The sequence below is a fragment of the Saccopteryx bilineata genome, chromosome 3, assembly GCF_036850765.1.
Source record: "Saccopteryx bilineata isolate mSacBil1 chromosome 3, mSacBil1_pri_phased_curated, whole genome shotgun sequence".
Lineage (NCBI taxonomy): Eukaryota > Metazoa > Chordata > Mammalia > Chiroptera > Emballonuridae > Saccopteryx > Saccopteryx bilineata.
This window is the reverse complement of record NC_089492.1, coordinates 65,672,776-65,696,357: the sequence shown is the minus strand read 5'-3', so window position 1 is coordinate 65,696,357 and position 23,582 is coordinate 65,672,776. Positions and strand designations below refer to the sequence as shown.

Sequence of the window (23,582 nt, the reverse complement as noted above, 5' to 3'; positions counted from 1 at the left end):
TCGACAGTTCACTGGCTGTTATGTAGGCTCCCTTGGTTTCGGCAGAAAGGCTTCGGGCAACCTCGCCAGTTTACAGAGACCAAAGTGCTGGGCCACGGAGTCAGGAAGAACAAAACAATATAAACCAGGGAGAAACAAAACCAGGAGACCCTGCGACTTCCTCTCCTTAAAGGCATCTGTAAAGCTCTCTGCCACTGAGATATCCTTGCCTCTGTATGGATGCAGAAGCCACAGAGAACATGCTTGTTGAATTAATCCCCTCCCAAGTTCATCATTCACTCAACAAACACTACTGATCACTTCTTCAGTGAACATGGTGCCCTGCAATGCTGATGGCTGAGGCTACGCAGGTTCACACTGTATTCAGGCAAATGGTAGAAAAACTGCAGAGCCGGAAAGGGTGGGCCCTTTTGTTTGACAGTCTCACAACGGCAGACAAGCATACAGTCAGGGGGAAACTGTGCTTCTCAGGCAAAGAAACAGCAAAAACGGCCCTGCACAGTGGCGGGCAGACAATCCACAATCTGCCACCCACAATCCCCACTGAGCACAAACACCCATAGCCTTACATAGGCTATGCACACATGCCTCTGCCACGCGCTCACACACTAATCAAGCAAAGTGCTTGCAGCTGGTGAACCAGTGAGCAAGCCTAATGCACCTGTTTTCCCAACCTGCCCCCTCTGGAAGACAGAGGAAGTGCATAGAAAGGTGACAGGGATACAGCTCTGCATTCAAGGATAAGGCAGCCTTGTGAGGAAAGCCAAACACTTAAATCCATGTGCTATGTGTGCTCTGCAGTGGAGGACACAGCAGGTGTTAGGGAGGGGTGCTGGGAGCAGAGATGAACTAAACTAACCCCAGGGTAGTGAGCATGTCAGCTCTGTTGAGGGCCAGCCTCCTATGAGTTAGGTTCAGCTCCCAGGGAGAGAACCTGGGGAGAGATTTGGGGCTTCTCTTTTAACAGGTGCTCTGGCTACAATATAGGAGGGCACAGGAGTTCTTAAACACGGCTCTTCACGAAATTTGTAAAGTACATGAGTGAGTGTGACAGATGTTGGCTCACACTCTCTTCCATAATATGGCCAGGACCTGAAATGGGGGAAGAACAGGAGGCACCCTATATAACATGGTTCTTATTTACTAGAGCAAGCACATGGCCGAAATGGGTGTTCTGGTGTGTTTGGGTGGGACCAAGTGGGTGCAAAAGAGCCTTCTTCATTACCAACACTAGAAAAGCATGGTTCCCTCCACCTGTAGTTTTGAGAGAAGAAAAAATAGACCTCATTCTAAAGAACAGCTTTGCTAATCCAGGTCTGGCTGAAGGGCCAGCAGCACAGGCAGCACCTGACCGCTTGTTAGAAATGCAGACTCGCAAGCCCCTGCCCCAAACTGCTTCATCAGAAGCTGCAGTTTAACACGCTCCTCAGGTGATCTGCATGCACATTCAAGTTTGAGAAGCCCAGTCAAGGTCAGCGTGGTGGCCGAACATCAGAACACCTGAGGAGCTTTTTAAAAGACTGATCCCACCCCCAGGAATTTTGATTTAAATGGTCTGGCTCCCTAAGTGATTCCAAATGTGCAGGGAAGGTGGTAAAGCACTCGGAGTCCTTCTGTTTCCCAGGAGAACTGCAGGAATAGCCGCCGGTCTGGGCGCTGCTGCCGGGAAGGACAATGAGAGCTCCCCGGGGCCCAGGGAAGCGGCTGCTCCTTCATGGTACAGAGAAGCCTGGGGACCAAGGCTGGCTGTTCGTGTGCGGGCGCCCCCAGCTCACCCCTGTGTCCACACGCCTCAAGGCTCTTCACTGTGTATCTCAGGAGGTGGGATTCCTGTAGAAATTTGTTGTGGTAAATCAAAACTTTAAGCCTGGAATGTTCTACACTTGCACATTTAGCTCATCTTCAAACAAATTATTTGCAACTAAGTTAAGGTCTCTGCTATTAAAGGTAATAGAAGAAGAAAGGTTGGCCCAAAAAAGCTGGGAGCCTAAAGTTGGAAAGCAAATAACAAACAAAAATAAGAGAAGAGTGACCCAAAGGAAGCAGCACCCAGCAACCCCCTGCTGTGAGTCAGCACCGGGCAGGCCCAGCCCCTTCCAGGAGAGCCTGGTGAGGGATCGGGCTCAGCCGCTGGGCTGGGCTGTGTGAGCTGCTGCTTCTCGCCCCAAGACCAAGTCTTAAGAGCAACTTCCCTCCCTTCCTCCGCTGCTTAAACTTTTTTTTTTTTTAGTCCTGTGGCTGGAAAGAAGTGTCACATTTTGCTCAGTCCCAGCCCTTCTTCCCCACCCCCTCTCAGAGACCCTGGCGTGTGGAGGGGGTGCTGGGAGCCCCCTCCAGCCTCGGGTGACTGCTGGAGAGAACTTTCAGCTCCTCTCACTGTGACGCTATGGAGTTCCTCGGGAAGCCCAGGAGCCGGCCAGCTGCTTCTCTGCCTCTCTGCTTGCTTCTTTTGAAGATCCTGCAACCAGGGCACTGCCACCTTTACAGCAACCGCTATGCTGGGTGAGTGCAGCCACTTTTATGTCCTGCATGGCTTTTAGTTGGACGAGTGGGCTGGTTTAGGTATGGGGGTATCTGTGTGAATCTGTTCACTTTCTGAGTCACCTAGAAGAAAATGTACATGAGCTTGTGGCTCGCTGGTTGAGCTCACTGAGAGAATGTGGGTGCTAGTCTAGCTGTCCATACTTTTAGTAGCGTGCCAACCTCCCCTGTGGACCGGTGTTGAATGGGATTCTGTCTTTGCAGTGGCTATGGGCAGTATGTGCAGTATTTGCTTTGGGGGATGCTGGACGGGAAGGATGCTGCAGTCCCACGTGAATTATGACCTGAAAAACTGAACTTCTCCTTTAGCATTGTATGTAGGAGCAAGGGATTGGAATTCACAAGTGATTAATTTAATAACTGAGTGATATATATATATATTTAGTGTTTTTTAACCCACAGCATGGTTATTAGATTTTCAAATCTGAGTGATGCAAATGAGTCAACTTAAAATAAGCAGAATAAAAGTAGCCAACTGTAAAATTATGGGTGTTTTTCTGAAGAGCGAAACGGAGAAGTGGGGAAACAATTCGCTTTCTCCTGTAGGTGAGCGAGCTTTGTGTTTGCCTTTCACGAGGAGGCACGGGTGCACAGAACAGTGTGTGGCTCTGCGCGCCCCCTTGTCCCCAAGGCTTGCCGTGGAATATATGTGTACAGCATGCGCTTCACTCCAATTTGTAGGGGGTCATTCTTTGAATCTAGAAATTATAGCATTCCTGCATTTTAGAGCTGGGAAAACCTTAACTCCTCTGGTTCAATTCCTTTCTGCAGAGGAGGAAAACATCTTTTTAAAATAGTCTACTATCACACAGTAATTACGTACCAGCTGAGGAAAGCTTGCATATAGACCTGGATTATGACCATGGAGTGCCCAGTGTCTTAAAGCAAAGTTGTTCTTTCTAGGAATCGTGGAAAGAAGAATTTGTAAGTGTGACTCTGGAACAGACAATTGTGTTTAGCTTCTTCCCCTAAAGCACTGGGGCTCTGCTTTTAGAGTTCCCCTAAACACAGTACTCACAGAGGAAATTTCAAAACATGTTCTCGGTTTTAGGGGGTGCAGGCTGGGGGGTAGGGGTGCTGGTTAAGATGGGGACTAAAGATGGTAATGCAATCCCAAATTTTTCCACCCCAGTGTTCCCACAAGAAACAGAAAGGCATTAACATCTGAGGGCTGCTTTTCGGTCTCCTAGACACACATGGTCCAGGCTTTACATCCTGTCATTTGTCACTGCCCTTGGAGATCTGGTTGAAGAGGCCCATGTTTAATGACTGATGGTACAGGCTAAGGTTGTGGAGGAATTTACTCTGACTGTCCTAGCTGACTCAGGCCATGTGATAAACATACATCACAGGTTTAGATGCACCATGTGACACGGGACCTCACTCCTCCACTCAGCTGTGGTTCTTACCGTAATTATTTCAGCGTGTGGCACTTCTCAATGACAAGTTACAAGGCCTGCTTCAGCTAAGCAGGTGTGCATACTTTCCTAAGCACCACTTAGCAGGGAAATGAGGCCAATGCTGGTGCCCTTTCTTCTAGAATTTTCTGCAACTGTAATTCTGGAGGACATTGCACTAGCTTTTTTATTCTGCAGTGAAAGTAATAATTGCTATTTTCTCTTTGGCTGCTACATAATAAGTTAGTCCCAAATATATTAATTACCAGATGACTGAAAGTTGGAAGAAAACGACGTAGCAATGAGGGAGTGAAGAAGGCAAGCTTACCTCTCCATCACAGTAGAAGCCTAGAGCTTTCTTCAAACCAGAAATGTTTCAGAGCACACTCACCACCCGAAGTGGGGGCCTTTACTTACTTGCATTACTTACCTGTTCTCTCATCACCAAAGACAAATACTGCATAAGTTTGGGAGTATTCTGTTTTGTTTACTCAGTAACTTCTTTTTTTTTTTTTTTTTTGAAGCTGGAAACAAGGACGCAGTCAGACAGACTCCCGCATGCGCCTGACCAGGATCCACCCGGCATGCCCACCAGGGGGCGATGCTCTGCCCATCTGGGGCATCGCTCTGCCACAATCAGAGCCATTCTAGTGCCTGTGGCAGAGGCCACAGAGCCATACTCAGCACCTGGGCAAACTTTGCTCCAATGGAGCCTTGGCTGTGGGAAGGGAAGAGAAAGACAGAGAGGAAGGAGAGGGGGAGGGGTGGAGAAGCAGATGGGCGCTTCTCCTGTGTGCCCTGGCTGGAATCGAACCTGGGACTCCTGCACGCCAGGCCAATGCTCTACCACTGAGCCAACCAGCCAGGGCCTCAGTAACTTGTTTCTGCAAGTCTAGCTCTTCAGTGAACAAGAACTTGATGGGATGGCATAGGCGGAATAATATTTAACATTATTTTGGTTGCATTGTTTTTGTTGCCAGTCCAAAGTTATAACTCGAAACCACTTCATTGTTATCCCTTACGTAATTTGTTCAGGGTTTTTGCTAATAATTATGGAGAAGCCCTATTTCTTGCATTTGTATAAAAATATTTTTCTAGGTCTTGATTGAATCTAATAATATGGGATTATCATTTGCAGGACTCTGTACATGAATAAAAAATAGACCACTGGGGGCAGACCATCATGCCCTCTTCAGGCAGCTCTCAGCTCAGTCCACTTTTATAATGCCAGTGGCCACGGCTAGGCAGGTCTGCATTGGATTCGGGCAGACAGTAGAGAAACTACGGAGCCGGAAAGGGTCAGGCCATTCTGTTTAATAGAATCTCACAAGTATGGACAAGCACACAGGCAGGGAAAGCCACTTCTCCTGCAAACAAACAGCAAAATGGCCCCTCACAGTGGCTGGCTGGCTGGTTGGCAGGCAATCTGCAATCCCCAACTTCTCTCAAGCACAAGCACCCACAGCCTTATATAGGCCATACACACGTGGCACAGTAACACACTCACATACCAATCAGGCAAAGGGCTTGCAACTGGTAACTCCTTGAGCAAGCCTAACACAGCTGCCCAAAGTTTTCTACATAAACTAGTAACAATTGTATAATGCCGATTGTATAATAGATGCTTAGTAAGTAGCAAATTTAAGTGTCTTAGGAAAAAAATATTTGCAGAGGAACTACATGGAAAATCTGATGAAAATTAATGCCTTTTTGGATAGCTATATGAAATTACACCTTTATATGAGAGATTTAAAATATATAGAAAAATCACTTCTTAGCCTTTTGGCTAAGATTAAGTATAAAATACAGAGGAAAAGAATTTAGCTAAATGTGGAAAATAACTTGACTTCAGATAATATTTATTGATTATTTACTGTCAAGGACTACAAATGTAAGTAACTCATTTCCCAGATAAACTAATGTCAATCAGCGAGTGGACACAGGCGGACATCGCTGTTCTCTCCTTCTCCTCACACTTCTAGAGGTAGACCCAGTTATTGATTACACTGTCATATTGAGGGCAAAAACATAAGGATATCATATGAAATTAGGATAAATTTTATATATATTTTTAGTGATAGTAAAGGAGAGATCTAAGACAACAAAGTAGTAAATTCTGCCAACAAGGTGGAATTACAGGCTGCTTTTGAGAACTACTCATTCAAGTATTTTTTCCATGCAAGTCAATGTGACAACGTTTATAATTCCTGAACTTCAAACTGCGTAGGTTTTGATTTCTGCTTTTCTTTTCCACACTTGGTAGTTCTGTTACCTTGGGCAAGTTCCGTAACCTTTCTAAGCCTCCGGGACAATGGAGATAGTATTAGAACCTTCTTTACCAAGTTCTTGTGAGGATTAAATGTACTAGCATGAGTAGTGCATGGTTCTTAAGAAGGTGATAAAATAATTATTAATAGTTATACATTTATAAAAATATTAATTTTCTCAACAACTTTTTGCAGGTTTTGGTGTCCCCATTTTACAGATAAACTAAATGAGATGTGGACAGAGTAACCCAAGTTTAGCACTAACTAACCCAGCTCACCTGACTCCACAAACTAGTACTTCTAACTTTGCCATCCATTTAGGTATAAAAAAGAATTGCTTTTAAGAAAAACTGAATGTTGAATCTTGTTTGAGAAACTGATCTTTCAGGTAATAAAGGAAAAGAGTAGATTATATAGATAAAACTGGAAGCCTAATCTTGGTCACTTTTTCTAGGGTAATGATGAGTCATTGAGGGTAAATCATTATTAGAAAATCAGGCAGAGACCACAAGGGATGGGAAAATGAAAAAGCTTTAGATTCACACACTCACACACATACACACACACACACACACGCACACACACACAATGTAGCATAGAAAGTGGTGTGGTTGTCTTTATTCAACAAGTGTTATTCAAATGCCTACTCTTGCCAGGATTTTGATCAACAGAGCCAATGTCCTCTGAGAGCTCACAGAAAATAGCCCCATACCTAGCATTGGTATACAACATGTAAGTGCTGTATGGATGACAGACTCCGTGGGATTAAAAGGAGAGCTCCATGAACCAAGAAGGAGGGGTAGAAATCCCTTCCAGGGCTTCACCTACTGTAGTCACCCAGCCCTCCTGTATCTCAGCCTTGGGTGGGGAGAAAACTGACTCCTGCCTCCAAGGCTGCTTCTTGAACCCACTGGTAGTAGGTCTGCTATGAGGCTTTCTGTCTTCTCCTTCCTCACCCAGCCCTGCATTCATAAAGACCCCTTTCATGTCTCAAAGCCATTTCTTCCCTTCTCAGGGGAGCAGCTCCAATGACTCAACGTTTTTCCCATGCCCAGAGGTGTGTGCGGGCTGGTTACAGCCACTTGCCAGCTGGTACTTTCTGATTAGTCAGTCTCCCTGCAGTAGCCACAAGCCCACCCCTGTCCTTCACCTGCCACAACCTCACACACACCACAGTTATTTGTCAAGTTACCTTGTCATCCATAGAAATGGGATATAAATATTCAAAAATTAGACTTGAAGGAAATAAGATTTTTTTAACTGTTTGGTTCTCAAAATTCTGTAGGCATAAAGGTTCCAAATTGGGAAGTAACATTGAAGAGAAGATGACTGTGAGAAATACAGTGACAGTAGATCAGATTAAACTTCAGGGACATCATTGTGTTTCCACCTCACCTCTCTGGCTGACCCTCTATCTGTCCACAATGCTTTTTGTTCTTGTGTCCTCTGATGGTGACTTCCTTTTAATGCTCTAAACTTCTAGAAACCTAGGGCTCGTGGCATGAATCTGGGAGTTATTTACTATGTTGACAGTCAAAGCTCTTTTTTAGGTCTCTGGCCAAAAGTTGTCACTTGTCCAAGATTGTCCCAGTTTGTACCTGCTGTCCTGGTATAATCATTGGGATGTCCCTTGCCAGTCTAAGGAGGGTCCTGATTTGGATGGTAAATTGTGGGTTCAGGCATTTTATTCTTTACTGTCTTTGTTGCTTTGATGAGCTTTATTTCAAGAGTTCAACTACCCCCTTACTTCATTCCTAAAGAGCAAATTTATCTCTGGTTCCTTCATTCTTATAAAAAGTGACCTATTCTATTCTCTCCCTTGTGATAGCCAGCAACCATATTCAGGACTTCTTTATATCAGCTGAGATTAAGGTCATTTTAACTAACTGCTCTACCTTTTTCTAATCCTTTCTCATATTGATGATCCTTACTACAATAAGACTTGGTTGTGTTTGTCCTAGCTCAAAGATCTGTTTGGTTCCCTGTTGCCAACTCCATTAAATCCAGAATCCTCTGGCTGGTTTATAAAAGCCTCTGGAATCAGACTCTCTGGCTCTCCTGCCTCTGTTTCCCTCTTCCTCAGCCCTGAAAGTCCTGGGTAGTCAGGTCAGGGAACTCGCTCAATGTTGCTCATATTTAACTAGCAAAGCAGGCAAGCTCCAGTCATAATAAGGATCTCTACAGCAAGGAGGAGCCATCTCAGTAATGAAAACAGGGTGAAATGTGAAATGCAGATCTGGAGCACTAGGGACCGCGAAGGATGCATGGGGGGCCCTCAGGTTGCTATTGAACCTTTCCCCCACAGGTTGGTGTATAGTTAATGGAATCATTCTTCAATGCCTTCTGGAAGTTCCTTTGAGTTTAGCCATTATTAATGGTAGAATATTTTTAGTTTTCTTTGTGCACTAGCTTAAAGTGCAGCCCCTAATTACTGATTGTTTATCGGCTGACTATACAGAGGCTTTCCTCCCTGTGGTGTGTTCTGAGCTGGGGCCTCCTGCTTTGCCATTAGCCGTGCAGTGCAGCAGCTCTCTCCTCCTGTGACCTGAAGTCACCAGCAGACTGCGTTCCTGGGGGATCAGCATCCCCTCTGCCGCCGAGCTAGCGGAAGGAGAGGGTTTCAAATACTTCTGGGCCACATTCTTCATGGAGCCCAAACTGATAATGGAGCCTTTATTTTATGGCGCCAGGATCCTTTCTGGGCAATACCATTAACATAATGATTTCCACCCTTGAAAAGCAATGAAGGCTGTTAATGTTTCATAACTTCACAAGTCATATTGTACATTACATGTTTTTCTATCTTTGTAAATGGGAATACTGAACAGAAAAGAAAACCCTTTTGGAGACTTGTTTTAAGTCTTCTTTATGATCGATCAGTAGTAGGTAACTGGTTTATAGGATTAGAACTTGCTTTTCCAAATAAATGCCTTACCAATCCTCCTCTGGGCCTTAGAAAGTGAAATACAGAATATAAAGCTTTAGGCTCTCATCCTAGAAGTACAGTAAATTTCCTTTGAAATTATTTTATTAAAGGTTGAAGCAAACTTCTAATAACTGGTTCTCTTCAATAAAATTGCCATCTTTGTTCTTTTTCTCCCTGTACTTTGAAAGTAGACACTAAATTACTATGTTATTAGGGATCCTGCAGGGTTACTTTGTTTTGTTTCTCTTTGTTTGCCTTTTTTGCTATAACAAAAGCTCAAAACTCAATGGCTTAAACAACACGTTTATTTCTCTCTCATATAGAAATACAGAGCGGGGACAGTGGGTAGCTCCAGAGAGCCAGGTTCCCTCTGCCCTATCTATAGCTCTGCCATGCTCAATACTCAGCTCCTAAATGTGGCTCCAGAAGGAAGGAATGGTCACTTTCCTTTAAGGGCATAATCCAGAGGTTCACGCATCACTTCCTCTGGCTGGAATCAGTTATATGATCTTAGCTGCAAGGGGGGCTATGAAACAATGGTCTTTACCAGGGGGCCAGATCTGGGTGGGCATGCTGAGAAATCACTAGCACTCTCCCTCTCTCAATGGTCACTCTGATATTTAATGGTTGCCAACCCTTTCTCCTAAGCCTCCAGCTGTTCTCCTAACAATCCATCCAAACAGGCTTCCAGATTTTCGCACTTCAAGCTAAAGTGTGCACTTTTATTCTGCAAATGATCTCTCTAAGTCCCAGCATGTCAGAACTGGAGGAGACAAAAAGGAAAGCCATGGCCAATCCCTTTATTTAGCCCATGAAGAAGAAGAACTCCAAAAAAGTAAAGGGATGTGCAGAGCTGGTGGTAGAGTTAGGACTAAAACCCAGGTCAGCCGAGTGCACAGTTGACAAAAGTGTCTTTGGTCAACCCAGAAATCATCTTCCTCTTTCCTAGTCCCTAGAGTTGTTGAGTCGAAATAAAGTGACTGGAAGGCCGAGAAGTGTTTAACGAGGGAGGATTTAATTTCGTATCTATAAATATTTGCAGGGTATCTGGCCCTCTGCAAGTTTGGGATTACAGAGATAAAAGAGAAGTCCATGTGCAGTCGTATTGAGTAATTCGGGAAAGTAAATAAACAGTTCCGATTCCGGGATGACTGTGCCCTCAGAGAGAACTCCTGGAGCTACTGAGTGCAGGCGAGGCCACTGAATCGGAAGGGTGGAGAGAAGGCCAAAGAAGGCTTCTTGGATATGAGATGAGTCTTAAAAGACAAAGAGGAATCTGCATGGATTTTTAAATAGCACAGGTAGCTTACATTTTTCTTTGAAATGATTCATACGCCAAGGACATAGCCATGATCTCTGTTGAACAACAGAAAAAGAAAGGAGGAAAAGTAGAATCTAGATTCTTCCCAAACACAGGCAATATATATAATTTATGTGCAAAAAATTACAGGTAACAGAGCTTTGTGAAGTCTAAAGAACTGAAGCAATTAAGTATGGCTAAATTAAGGGAATTTTTCTTAAAGGGAGTAAGGAGAGGTGAGGTAAGGTTTCATGCTTATGTTCTATGGAGTTATGACTTCTCCCAAAGATGACAGGATGCTAATGATGAATTTTAGACATAAAATTTAGATAATTAGTTTTTATTTAAAGAAAGTTCTATTTGCCATCTGTAAAGCCAGTATCCATGGCCACCATCACAGCCGCTTGGCCCATGCAGGTTCGCATTGGATTTGGACAGACGGTAATGAAACAACAGAGCCAAGAACTGGTGGGCCATCATCTTTATCCTAGCTTGCACCCAGCAGGCAAGTAAAAACACACACTGGGATCCAAACCCACTCATTCAGTGCTCACAAAGCTACTGACTTATCCGAGTTTCCTAGAATCAAAGGTTTCTAGTTCACCAGCCTTATTCGCCTATTTCCCATGTCCTTCCTTCTTCCTGCACAAACTGTGCACAAACTAGCTTTTCACTCAGCACTTCACCATCTTGGCTGCTTCTCCTGGCCTTCTCCACATGGCCTTTCTCTGCTCTCCTCTCTAATGCTAATCTCAGGAACCGAGAGAGCAAGCTCCCTGTCTGCCCCACTTTATAGTGCAGAAATCCAAACCTTTAATCCAATATACAAAATAGGGAAGTCTCTAATACAAAGTCACTTATCTGAGGCATGATGGGATTGCACCACCCCACATCAAAAAGGGTGGGAAAGGCTTAGTCCTAAACCCAAAGCCCCAGGCTACAAGGATCCTGCCTGCCCACAGCCCGCCCCCAACACACATTAATATTACCTGGGCGATGGGCTTCCACGTGGGCAGCACCATCTTTAACAAAGTGAGCATATATATCTTAACTGCCCAACACCATCATTGAATGGGGAAGATTTCAGAGCTGAAGATTTAAGGCAAGAAGATTGGCATGTTATGGTGACTATGGTAATACACACCGGAGTCTGGCTTATGGCAGTGACAAGAGAAGGGAAAGGGGGGAACCAATTAAAGAAATATTTAGGAGGTAGACTTTCCACAATTAGGTAATCAAAGAGGAGAAGGAAGGGGGAATTGTGCAAAGTGATTCTTAGGATTGAATAACTAGACTGAGCTCTTTGAAGAGAAGTTAAGTATTTCTTTATATGTAGAGTTTGAGGTGCCTATACATTGGACAGGTGGGTCTGAAGCTCAAGAAAGAGATCTGGACTGTAAAATAGATTCCAGTAACTGATGGGGAAACAGAACTTCTTGAAGCCTTGAGTGTAGGATGGAGCATCCAGGAAGTACTCATTACATGAAAAGGATGGAGAGCCCCAAACTGAATAGAACAAAGAGAAAACTAGCGTGAAGGCCTAGGAAGAGACTATGACACACAGGAATGGTCAGAAACCCTGGAAAGTAAGGGATCCAAGAAAGCAGGAGTCAGTCACATCAAGTACTGCAAAGTAGCACCCACTGGTTTGGCCATTAAGAAATCAATTGCATTATTATCAAAGGTGCTTTTGTCGGTGTGGTGAATAAAAACCAGGACTTGGTAAGTGGAAGAATGGGCTGTAAGAAAATCATCAGGGAGTGTGGACCATAAGGTCAAGAAACATTCATGGGGGAGGGCAGTGGTGCAGACGGAGAGTCAATAATGAGTTGAAGAAGGGTTTTGTTATTTTAGCTTTCACTTCTTAAAATATGGCCACGTTTTCCTATAATTGGGAAGTGGCAGGAATAGGGCATGTAGATAAAGAGGAGAGAGGGCTGAATGATGAAGTTAGGTCTCTGGCAAGACAGAAAGCTATCTGGCCTCTTTTTTCTCTGTAAAGTAGGAGGAGAGATCCTGGTCCCATGAAGAGATTGTGAGTAGGGGAACTAAAAAAAAGAGAGGTGATTTAGTTTTAAAATGTTCCTGAAGGTAATGACTTGGACCTTCAGAGGGACCACCAGACATCACTGAGGGTCCAGCTGATGGCAGAGATGAGTTTGTAATGGAACCAGGAACCCAGTGATTATTGAGGATCATTCCATGTCTCCTCATGTTACATGTCACCTGGAACATGCCACCATGGACCCTCCTCATTCAAACCAGTACAGTTCCACAAAAGCATGTGGATAGATATTTAAGCCTGTAGGAAGCCAAAAAGCAAGTCAAGCAAGACTGATGTCAGAAATCTATCCCCCCACCTCCATTCTCTGCTTTTCTCTTCACTATGCCTGTGAGTTCTGCCTCTGTGGCCTGTGGCTGGCTCCCTTTCCTGGCAGCTGAATGAAGGACAAGAGGAGATAAAGGTAGGGGTCTTTCTTCATCATCTCTCCCCTCCCAGTTTTAGGGTCAGCTCCAATGCTAGCCGCTAGCTTCCACAATCATGCTCCTGCTGGACAAGCTGCCAATGGCTAGCTCTCCCTGCCCTCTTACAACATTTTCTCCCCTCCTTTGTTCCTTTGTCTCTTTTTTTTAAGTGAGAGGTGGGAAGCAGGGAGGCAGAGACACAAGCTCCCACATGTGCCCTGACCAGGATCCACCCTACAGGCCCCCTACGAGGCGATGCTCTGCTGATCTTGAGCCACTGCTCTGTTGTTTGGCAACTGAGCTATTTCAGCATCTAAGGCAAGGCCATTAAGCCATCCTCAGCACCCAGGGTCAATTTGCTTGAACCATTTGAGTCATGGCTGCAGGAGAGGAAGAGAGAGGGTGGGTGGGAGGGGGAGGACTGGAGATGAGATGGTCACTTCTCCTGTGTGCCTTGACTGGGAATCAAACCCAGGACTTCCACACACCGGGCTGATGCTCTACCACTGAGCCAACCATCCAGGGCCAAAGTCTCTTTAGTTACATCATCTGAACAGAATTGTTTCTGCTGGGACACAAACTGATAGAGAAAACAAGCTGGAATTGGAAGCAGAAAGAATACACCCTTAACTCTGAAGATTCGTGTTAGAGCAATTTCTGCAGCTCAGAATGAAATGAAAAAAAAAAAATTTTTCATTCGGCAACAGCAGCCGAAGAGAATGAGGATAAGGAAAAGGCTGCCACTAATTTGTATTTCTTTAGCATTGACTGAACTGATAAAGTACTTTTAAAATTGGAATATAATATAAGGTATTATATTCAGTAAATTATTATGCCTCATGTTAGTTGGAAAGGCTCTCATATAGACACATCCTGTTACAAAATTGATTACCTTTCTGTTACCTTCTATCTTCCTGGGGAATTAAGTAAAAGACCTATGAAAATGTCTAAATGTGTTCTCAGCCAAATGTTCTCACCCTCCTCCTGTCAGTTACCTAAGAACTGAAGGTATCATCTTCTCTATCTTTCCTGTCCTCCTATCTTCCTGACCCAAGTACTAGGAGTACCAGAGATGACTACCTGGCCATCATTTCTTTTTCCAAAATTGGGTTAGAAATCTTCAAAATAGAGTCAGAGTCTCTGCCTCCTGAGGGCTTATGTTATAATCAAAATGATCAAAATAGGCAAAAAAAAAAGACAACACAAGTATATTAGGTCAATACAACCTCTTCCTGCTATCTATACCTTCATTTTCTTTGTATTTTTGTAGCATTTTTGTCTTAAGATTACCAATTGCTAAAAGATGAAACATCTACATGACCACACGTTTTATCATCAGAGTAATATCCTGGTCTCTTCTGTGCTTACAGAATCTGTAACCATTAGTAGGTGTGACCTCGTTGGCCATATTTTCATTTCCCCCATCTACCTTTCAGTTTGACCTCTTCCTATCAGACTGATACATGAAGTGCCTCAATGTTTCCTAAGTTTCTTTTTGTGATGTTTGTGACTGTAGTGAGGACATAAGACTTGTAATAAGATATGATTGGGGTCCTGTTATCAATCCTATTTCCATGAAATGTATAGAATGTATGTATAATGATGTGATTAGCAATGTATTTGGCATCAAAATTGGTATGAGGGGGCATTTGAGACAAGCCTGTGTAGCGAACTATTTGGAGTAAAAATTGCTGCTGAAAAGATTTTCAGCAGAGCAGAAAAGAAGGACACGTCTGGGGGCATCCAGTACTCCCTAAGTTTTCAGATCTCTGTGTGGAAGGGAAATGATTGCAAGGGATGAGTAGAAAATCATCTTAATAAATATCTGATAGGAAAACCACTTTGGTATTTCCTAGACAAACAAATATAGTCTGCCTTGTTTCCTCTGCCTAAAATGAGGATCTCTTCTTTTTTTTCTAGAAACCTAGTTTGCTTTCTATAACAGTGCTTCTAAAAATGCTCCCATTACTTCAAGTCCCCAGTCTGCCTAACCCTCCGTGTCTCCCAACCCAAAACCTGTTACTAATAAGAGCAAAGAAATGTATCTTTACTGATAAGATGGCGACAGTACAGCATCTGACCTGAGTTATATTGACTTCCATCCTCTGTTTCAAACTATATGGGTCCCTAACCCTGCCTTTTCTTTCCAAGACAATATCTCATTCATTTAGTCAACACTACTGAGTGCCTACCATGCGCTATTTTAAGGCCTAGAGGTGGACAGGGATTTAGGCATCATTCTTTCCTAGGATTTGTATTCTAATGGGATGACAGGATATTAATAAACCATAATGTTATGTTCTAATAAGGGTTGTAAAGATAAAGCATAGAAAGGGGATAAAGAATGTCAGGAGAAGAGATAAGAAAAATAAAGTGAGAGCAGGAGGCATGCGAATACCTGAGAGTAGAAACTGCCAGGCCTGGGAACCAGCAGCTGGTGGGAGCCCAGTTGGCAGATCCCTGAACAGTGATTCTCGGACAGCAGCATCAGTGTCATCTGGGAACTTATTAGAAATGCAAATTCTCAGGCCACATCCTCCCTCTCCTCAGGAACCCTGGGGGCTAGCTCAGGTCTGGGCTTTAAGGAGTCTTTCCCAAGATGGAACTGAAGTTTGAGAACCAGTATGGAGGACAAGCATGCAGGTGAAGCTGGGGCTGAGTGGTGAAATGTCTCAGGATCACCTCCACCTCTCTTGTTCTGTGCCTTTGTCTAGGTGGCACTTTTCTGGGGAAGCCCTCCCCCTTCTCTGCCTGTCCAGTTGTCATGAACTGGTTCAAGCACTGCTCCTCCTGCAAGAGTTCCCTGATGCCACCAATCAGCTGTGATGCTCCCTCCTCTGAGGCCCCATGGTGCTCTGACATCTATAACAATCAACACATACTGTGGGGTGTTACGGCTGTTGGTGCACAAGCTCACTCTCTTTTTCGGTGATGAGCAAGTTGAGAGAGAGGTGCTGTAGCTTATTCTTACCTGTATCCTCACAGACCCCCAGTAGTGTTTGGCATATTCAGTAAAAGCTGGATGGAAGAGAGGGAGTAAAGAAGGGAGGAAGGCAGGCAAAGAATGAAACTGACAAATTGGGGATCAAACTGCTGACATTTGCTGGCAGTTTGCCACACTGGATTTCCTCGATGACAAGTAGTGAGAAATAGAAACCATTTGCCCCTAATGGCTACAGGAAGAATGTGGTGACCCCTACAGCTGCCACCAGTATGTGGCTGTGTGTGATATTCTCCACCCTTCTGTCATTTTTTCTCTGTTCAGTGTGGTTTGGGTATCACTCACATGATCACCCCAGTTCGGTCTCAGTTCTGTTACTTATGCAGGGCCCTAAAATTGCTCTGAGGAGCATTCTGCATTGGGGAGCTAACTGAGGCTGAGCCTAAGCTGCTGTTGCCTGTCGAGAGCCAGAATGGGTGCTGGCTGGTCCACATGCTTATTGGCCATCACCTGTTACCGACTATACAGAAGTGACCCTTGCCTTTCTGTCATGGTTGTTTATCCCCTAAGGCAGTGGTTCTCAACCTGTGGGTTGCGACCCCGGTGGGGGTCGAACGACCAAAACACAGGGGTCGCCTAAAGCCATCGGAAATCCACCGGGGTCGCTACCCACAGGTTGAGAACCGCTGCCCTAAGGCATACATATGAACTCACCTGAGATTATAAATGGTTCCTTCATCATTAATCCATGTTGAGTTTAACATCTTTTCTACTCCCTGAATAATTTTTACAAGCCAAATATCTTCCAATTTATCTCTCAGAACTGTTGTCCATGTGCTTCTGTTTGGCTCATGGTTTTCTTACTCTTTAGCCGTCTTGGTGCAGTATGAACGTAAGTTTGCTTGCAATTCCTGTACTCAGCTCCCCTACTTAGATTGATTACCCTGTACATTCTGGGTGCCGCGGAGACAGAATGGCCCCGGAAAGTATAGGCAATTTTTTTTAAAAATAAGGTAACAGCACCAATTTGACCAGAGAGTATTGATTAAATAGAGTGCTCTGTGGTTGAAAGTGTCCTCAGACTAAGACTTTCATGATTGGAGCTCAGCGTGCTGCCCATGTCCGTGGCCAAACTTCAGAAAAGTCTGTAGATAGCCAGACAGAAAGCATGTGCGATCAGTCAGTCCCTGTGAGAAAGGTTCCATCTCAGAAAGCCTCACTTACGGAGCTGAGGATGGTGGAGGACGAGCAGGTGAGGGCCAGCTGGGAAGAGCAATAGGAAGATCCCAAGGTTGGAGAATCACTCTCCAGTTGTGACATTAATGCAGTTTCTCAAGAAAATGTATGACGGATGTGCCAAAGGACTTGCCACCAGCGTGGCCTCTTTTTACTTTTTTCTCTTTAAAGCAACTTAGCATTTAATTACCAGATGAATAGCTCACCCTGGGCCCACCTGTTGGTAGGTTAGTTCTTTCTCAGAAAGAACTCATAATAAATAGCTGAAATGGTCAAGTGGAATGAATTGTTCCAAGCCAACCCACAGGAAGATGCAAATTTAACATGCTGACCCGATCCCACTTCTGCAGCAGCAAACTGAAAATACTTAAAAAAAAAATACATACCGAGAATGGAAAGTTTCTGTGGGAAATATTTAACAAAGGTTTTGTGCTCTTACACATACTGTATAATCTATTTAGAAGGTATTAAGTATCGCTTTTGGTAAACATATCATGTATTTAAGGATTAATTATTCACAAGATTCTCCTCTTCATCTTGTAGCACAGTGGGAAGCCAGTTCTGCATTTCACCCAACCTAAAAATAGCCATTAACTTAAAAATCAGAAATGGCCAGGTGGGGGCCCATGAGAACAGTGCACCCTAAATGGTCAGACCTGTAACTCTCTTTACCTGCTGTCACCGGCAAGGACGGAATCATCTTGCTTTTGCAGTTCAAGTGGTAATTCCCATCTCCTTCACTTTGGGGAACACTTTACATTCTTCACTTGCTTGTTTTATCAGCTAAGGCTTGCAGGCCCATCTTGCTTGCCATCAATAGAAGCAAATCATTGTTTTTTTTTAATAGCTTTTATCTTCCAGAACATCACATAACTTCCTCCTGAGCTCTCAGAACGCTCTTAGGTAGCACTTATCACTTCGTATTGAATTGTCTGTTTACTTGATTATTCTTCCTGACTAACCTGTGTACTCTTTGGAGGGGGCGGAACCCTGTCTTATGCTTTAAGTCCAATCTCTACACAAGACTGTGGATTCCTGTACATTTTGTTATTGTTACCCCTCTACCCACTCAGGTGGAACCACTATAAATTGCCAGCATTTGACTTGTTCTTAAACCTAAAATAACAGCAATTTCATATGGTTCAGCCTAACATAAGCTTTAATTAAGGACTGTTTTTTCATGCTCTAGTCTAGAAATACTAGCAGTTTATATGCAAATTTTCCATTATAGTAGCAAAGATCTAGTAAGTTTACAGTGTCTTATTAGAGCTTCTCAAACTTTAATTTGCTAATGAATCACCGGGGATCTTGTTAACAATGCAGATTCAGCTCAGCTTCCTGAGGGCTGGCTGGGCAGGGCCTGAAACTCTGCATTCCTGACAGGCTCCTGGTGCTGCTGCTGATCTCTATGGCCTTGGGAACTTACTTCATTGCTCTGTGCCTCCGTTTCTTCATCTGTAAAACTGAACTAATATTGAATTAGTTTATGTATGTAAAGTGTTTAGGATAGAACTTAACATTTAAAGCTCAATAAATGTAAGCTAGTCACAGCATTAATATTTTCAATAGTTGCCTTTCTGAAGCTTACCTAAGGGAATTGTCTGAAATGGTGGTCAGAGGTTTAGAGTACAGGAAAAGATGTTTATTCCCAATGTATTTATTTAATCAAAATTTCAATAGCTACTTAATATGTTCAACAATAAGAGAAAGGTTAATTATAGTGCACATTATGGGATCTTTGTGCCTGTTATAAATGTCTATAAATAATTTCTTTAAATTTTATTTATTGATTTTAGAGAAAGAGGAAGGAGAGAGAGAGACAGAAACATCACTTTGTTTCTGTATGTGCCCTGACTGGTGTAAAGCCAGTAGTAACGGCCACCATCACAGCCGCCTGGCTCTTGCAGGTTCGCATTTGATCTGGACAGACGGTAATGAAATTGCGGAGCCAAAAACTGGTGGTCCATTTTCCTTTATTCTTGACTCGCACTTGGCAAGCGAGTAAAAACTCACAGGGGAAAACACTTTCCTTTCCATTCAGGGCTCCCAAAGCCATTGACTCATCCGAGTTTTTCTAGAATCAAAGGCTCTCACCTTGTTGTCTCCATTTTGGCTGCCTCCTCTCCCCCACATGGCTTCTCTCTCTCTCTCCTGGAACAATGTGATCTCTCTCTAAATGGCCTCCTAGCTTCTCCTTTTAAAACTTTTTGGTGTGAAAGCCTTCCCCCAACACACATTAGCCCCTTCCCAAGCAAGAAGGGCAATTAGCTGTTATCACATGAGAGCATCACCACAGGAGAGCAATGGCCATCTTTAACAGAGTGAGCATGAATTAATCTGCCCAACAACCAGGGATCAAGCCAGCAACCTCTGTGATTCAGGAGGATACTCTAACCACCAGGGCTTACAAATAATTTTTAATGCTCGAGGTACAGTGTGACATGGGAGAAAACAGAGCTGTATTAACTAACAGCTCAAGCGTATGATTTCTTACTTATGATATAGTTCACTATATCTGGGGGAAAATGTTCTAAAATATTAAGTAGTTATGACCAAGTAATAGCATGATAGGCGCTATTTTTCTTCCTCATTATAGTTTTTCTGTATTTACTCATTCTAATTAAAGCATGAACAACTTTTATATTCCATGAAAAAGTAATCTGAAACATGTCTAAGTCCCAACCCCCACCCACCCAGCCAAAAAAAAATCAGCCCTATAACAAGCATTTTGTCTTCTGTGGTGCCTTATGCCAAAGCTGCTCTAGAAGCATTGCAAATAAGAATCAAAAGTCAGTAAATTTAATAAATACAACACCCAGGGCCAAACCAATGACTGAGAAGTAAAACAGCATGTTCATTTTGTATTTCTAAGTCAAAATGAGATTTTGAGTATTCCAATGAAGCATTAAATGGCCAAAGCGGTAGATCCCGGAGACTGTAAAACACAGGAGCAGGGCTTCCAGCTTTCAGCTGAGAATAATACCAGAAACAACCAGTGTCCTGCTGATCTGTGTGCTTAAGTAGATGGGTTTTCAAATAGAAACCCTTTAGTGGTCTCAATACCACAGTGTGATTAAGTCTGTATTTAGATTTTCATTTAAAATTTAATACAATGGGTCAGGAAAAAAGCATTTGAGATGACTGGAGGGAAAATCCATTATGCTTTTACATATATTCCCCTATGACATTTATTTTTCCCAGCCTGAGCTAGCCCATTATATTTTGAATAGAAATTCAGGAAAAATATTTGCTAGCAGTTTCCCACACCATCAATTTCTTTGTAAAGCTGCCATAATAGTGACAGTCAGAACCCAGTCCAGGTTGAATGCCTTTTAAATTGCCAAAGAAGATTAAGGGCTATTTCATCTTGCCTCTGTGGGGCATGGATTGAGAGGAAATTCTGTCTGAATAACTTTTCTACCACCCCACTGCCAGGTAAAATCCCTCACCCTTAATTTTCACCTGACTTTTAGTACTTCGAACTTCTCACTTTTGGGGTAGACATCACCTAGGACCTATGGATGCTTGTTTCTCTCCCTAACCAGTAACTGCAATCTTACATCTAAAAGAAAAAGTACCTTTGAATAAAAATCACTTTTCAATAGCTTGCAAATAATTTTTTCTTTGCCTCCTTCTCGTGCATTTTAGAACCTTGTTTAAAAAGAATCTTGTCTTAAAACCTGCTTTTGGTTAAAGAATATTGAAAAATACTAGCTTTGCAGCTGTGCATCTGATTGCAGTTTAACTCCAGGTAACTCATTGCTATCCAGAAAAATGGGTCTCCAAGATAGGATACATCCAAAAAACATTATCTAGCCTTCATTTTGTCACCTTTTTACTGAAATTTTTATTTTAGATGTCTATAATATAGATAATATGTTGGTATGTTAAAATGGTACTTGTAAATGACTTAGTTTTATAGGGATTGGGAGTGCTCACAATATTCAATTATGAAGGTTTGAAAATGGAAATGATGATTATCTAGAGATTCCATTCAGCCAGCCAACATATTCTGGGATCTATATTTATCAAATTTGCATTAAGCACCTGTACGTCCCACACTGTTTCAAACGTTAGGAATATAAAGAGTGAGGAATAAGGCAGGCAAGGCTCCTATTCTTGTGAAGGCCATATTTTAATGAGGGAGATTGATAATGTACAAATGAACAAACAGGAATCACAGATTCTTACAACAGGGATGATATAAATCAACAAAATACTTTGGTTTTCATTTATTCATTCAACAAATGCTTATTGATCATCAGCCATGTGCCTAGTACTATGCTACCCATTCGGCACAAAATAAATGTGGTGCTTGCTTTCATTAAGTATACCCTCAAGTCGAGGTGGTAGATGTTAATTACAACTATGATTAAAGATATAAAGAAGTCATATAGTGTGCTACCAAGTCAGAAGAAACTGACAGCTGAAAATTGGGGGGGCCAGTCTAAGACAAGAGAGAGCCTTCTGGGAATGTTATTTAAGGCAGAGCTTTGAATGATGCAGTTACTGGGAATTGTTATTATAGCAGATGAGAGCTGGTGAGAAATGTGCTCTCTCCATTAAGGGAGAAAAAAGTAATGGATACATGATGATTCCACTGCTGACTGATGGGGTTTTTTTTTTCTTTTCCAAGTGAGAAGAAGAAAGATAGAGAGACAGACTCCCGCATGTGCCCAGACTGGGATCCACCTGGCAAATCCCATCTAGGGCCGATGCTCTGCCCATCTGGGGCTATGCTCGCAACTGAGCTATTATTAGCACCTGAGGCCAAGACTCCACAGAACCATCCTAAGTGCCCAAGGCCAATGTGCTTGAACTAATTGAGCCATGGCTGTGGGAGGAGAAGAGAGAGAAAGAGGGGAGGAGAAGGAGTAGAGAATCAGATGATCACTTCTTCTATGTGCCCCAATCAGAATCAAACCTAAGATGTCCGCACACCAGGCTAACACTCTACCACTGAGCCAACCAGCCAGGGCATGTCACTGATGATTTTTTTTTTTTTTTGCATTTTCTTTTGCATTTTTCTGAAGCTGGAAACAGGGAGAGACAGTCAGACAGACTCCCGCATGCGCCCGACCGGGATCCACCCAGCACGCCCACCATGGGGCGACACTCTGCCCACCAGGGGGCGATGCTCTGCCCATCCTGGGCATCGCCATGTTGCGACCAGAGCCACTCTAGCACCTGAGGCAGAGGCCACAGAGCCATCCCCAGCGCCTGGACCATTTTTGCTCCAATGGAGCCTTGGCTGCGGGAGGGGAAGAGAGAGACAGAGAGGAAGGTGCAGCAGAGGGGTGGAGAAGCAAATGGGCGCTTCTCCTGTGTGCCCTGGCCAGGAATCGAACCCGGGTCCTCCGCATGCTAGGCCGACGCTCTACCGCTGAGCCAACCAGCCAGGGCCCACTGATGATTTTTAACTGTATGGTTTAAAATAAAATATGACCCAATTGCTTGCTTTCATTTGTATGTATCTCATAGATTACCTTAGCTGCTCCTCACATGCATGTGTGACATACAAGTGCTTTAAATTCAGATGTGTATAAGAATAATGCAGGTGCCTTTTCTAAATTCAGTTTCTAAACTTGAAAACTAGTGGTCCTTCCATAGCAGTGCACACCTGAACTAGTGAATTGGAGCTCAGTGGGGCCCTTTGCTTCGTGTACAGAGCCTTCTGAATATTAACTGTTGGCTTCTAGAGGCAGTTGGGCAGCTTGTGAGTTGGCTGCAGAGTTGAAAGAGGAGGTTGGAGGGAAATGTCAAAAGGAAAATTTAGATGTGATTATTAGGTATGTGATGTTTACCAAAGGCAACACACCACAAGGAAATCAGGACCAAATGCAAAAAGACTCTATAGGCAGGGATGGTTATGAATGTGAAAAGGTCATGTGGGAGAAGGGATACTTTCTATTCAATACTCTGATGTAAACACACACTTTGTCTACATGTTAAGCACAGAAATCACTGTGGGCAGTGAGAGAGTGAAAAGATATCACTGGACAATGTATCCCTTCTTTTTGCTTCTTTCATTTTTCCATTTGTCATTTTTGTATCAATTTTTTGAGAGAACCATATATAAGAGCTATTAATCTTTTGTATCAGATACAACACATGCCTTTTAGAAACCAATTATTATTTGTCTTTTGACTTTTTCTGTAAGGCAAAGGAGAACATAAGCAATTTCAATGCTTATAAATTCAAATTCTTAATTTTTCCTCCTTGGTGGTATTTAGGTGTGTCTTGTTTAAAGTGTCAATTATCTCTTCTACTCAAAGTCATAAAAATGTGGAGTTTTGCTCTTCTGATTTTGCAGTCTTTTTCTTTAGGCAGTTAATCTATATGGAACTTTTTTGTACATAGTATGAGGAAGAATATAATTCTTTTTTTAATAATTTTATTTTTTTAATGGGGTGACATCAATAAATCAGGATACATATATTCAAAGATAACAAGTCCAGGTTATCTTGTCATTCAATTATGTTGCATACCCACCACCCAAAGTCAGATT

General features: G+C 43.1%; 1 protein-coding gene across 1 annotated transcript in view; it reads left to right on the top strand.

Annotated features, from left to right (window-relative positions):
• Nucleotides 1–2,386: 2,386 nt before the first annotated feature.
• Nucleotides 2,387–23,582, top strand: part of CPA6 (carboxypeptidase A6) — a 312,294-nt gene continuing 291,098 nt past the window's right edge. The window contains exon 1 of the mRNA XM_066266272.1: nucleotides 2,387–2,502. Within this exon, the coding sequence (XP_066122369.1) occupies nucleotides 2,387–2,502 (116 nt within the window). The remainder of the gene's footprint in view (nucleotides 2,503–23,582) is intronic.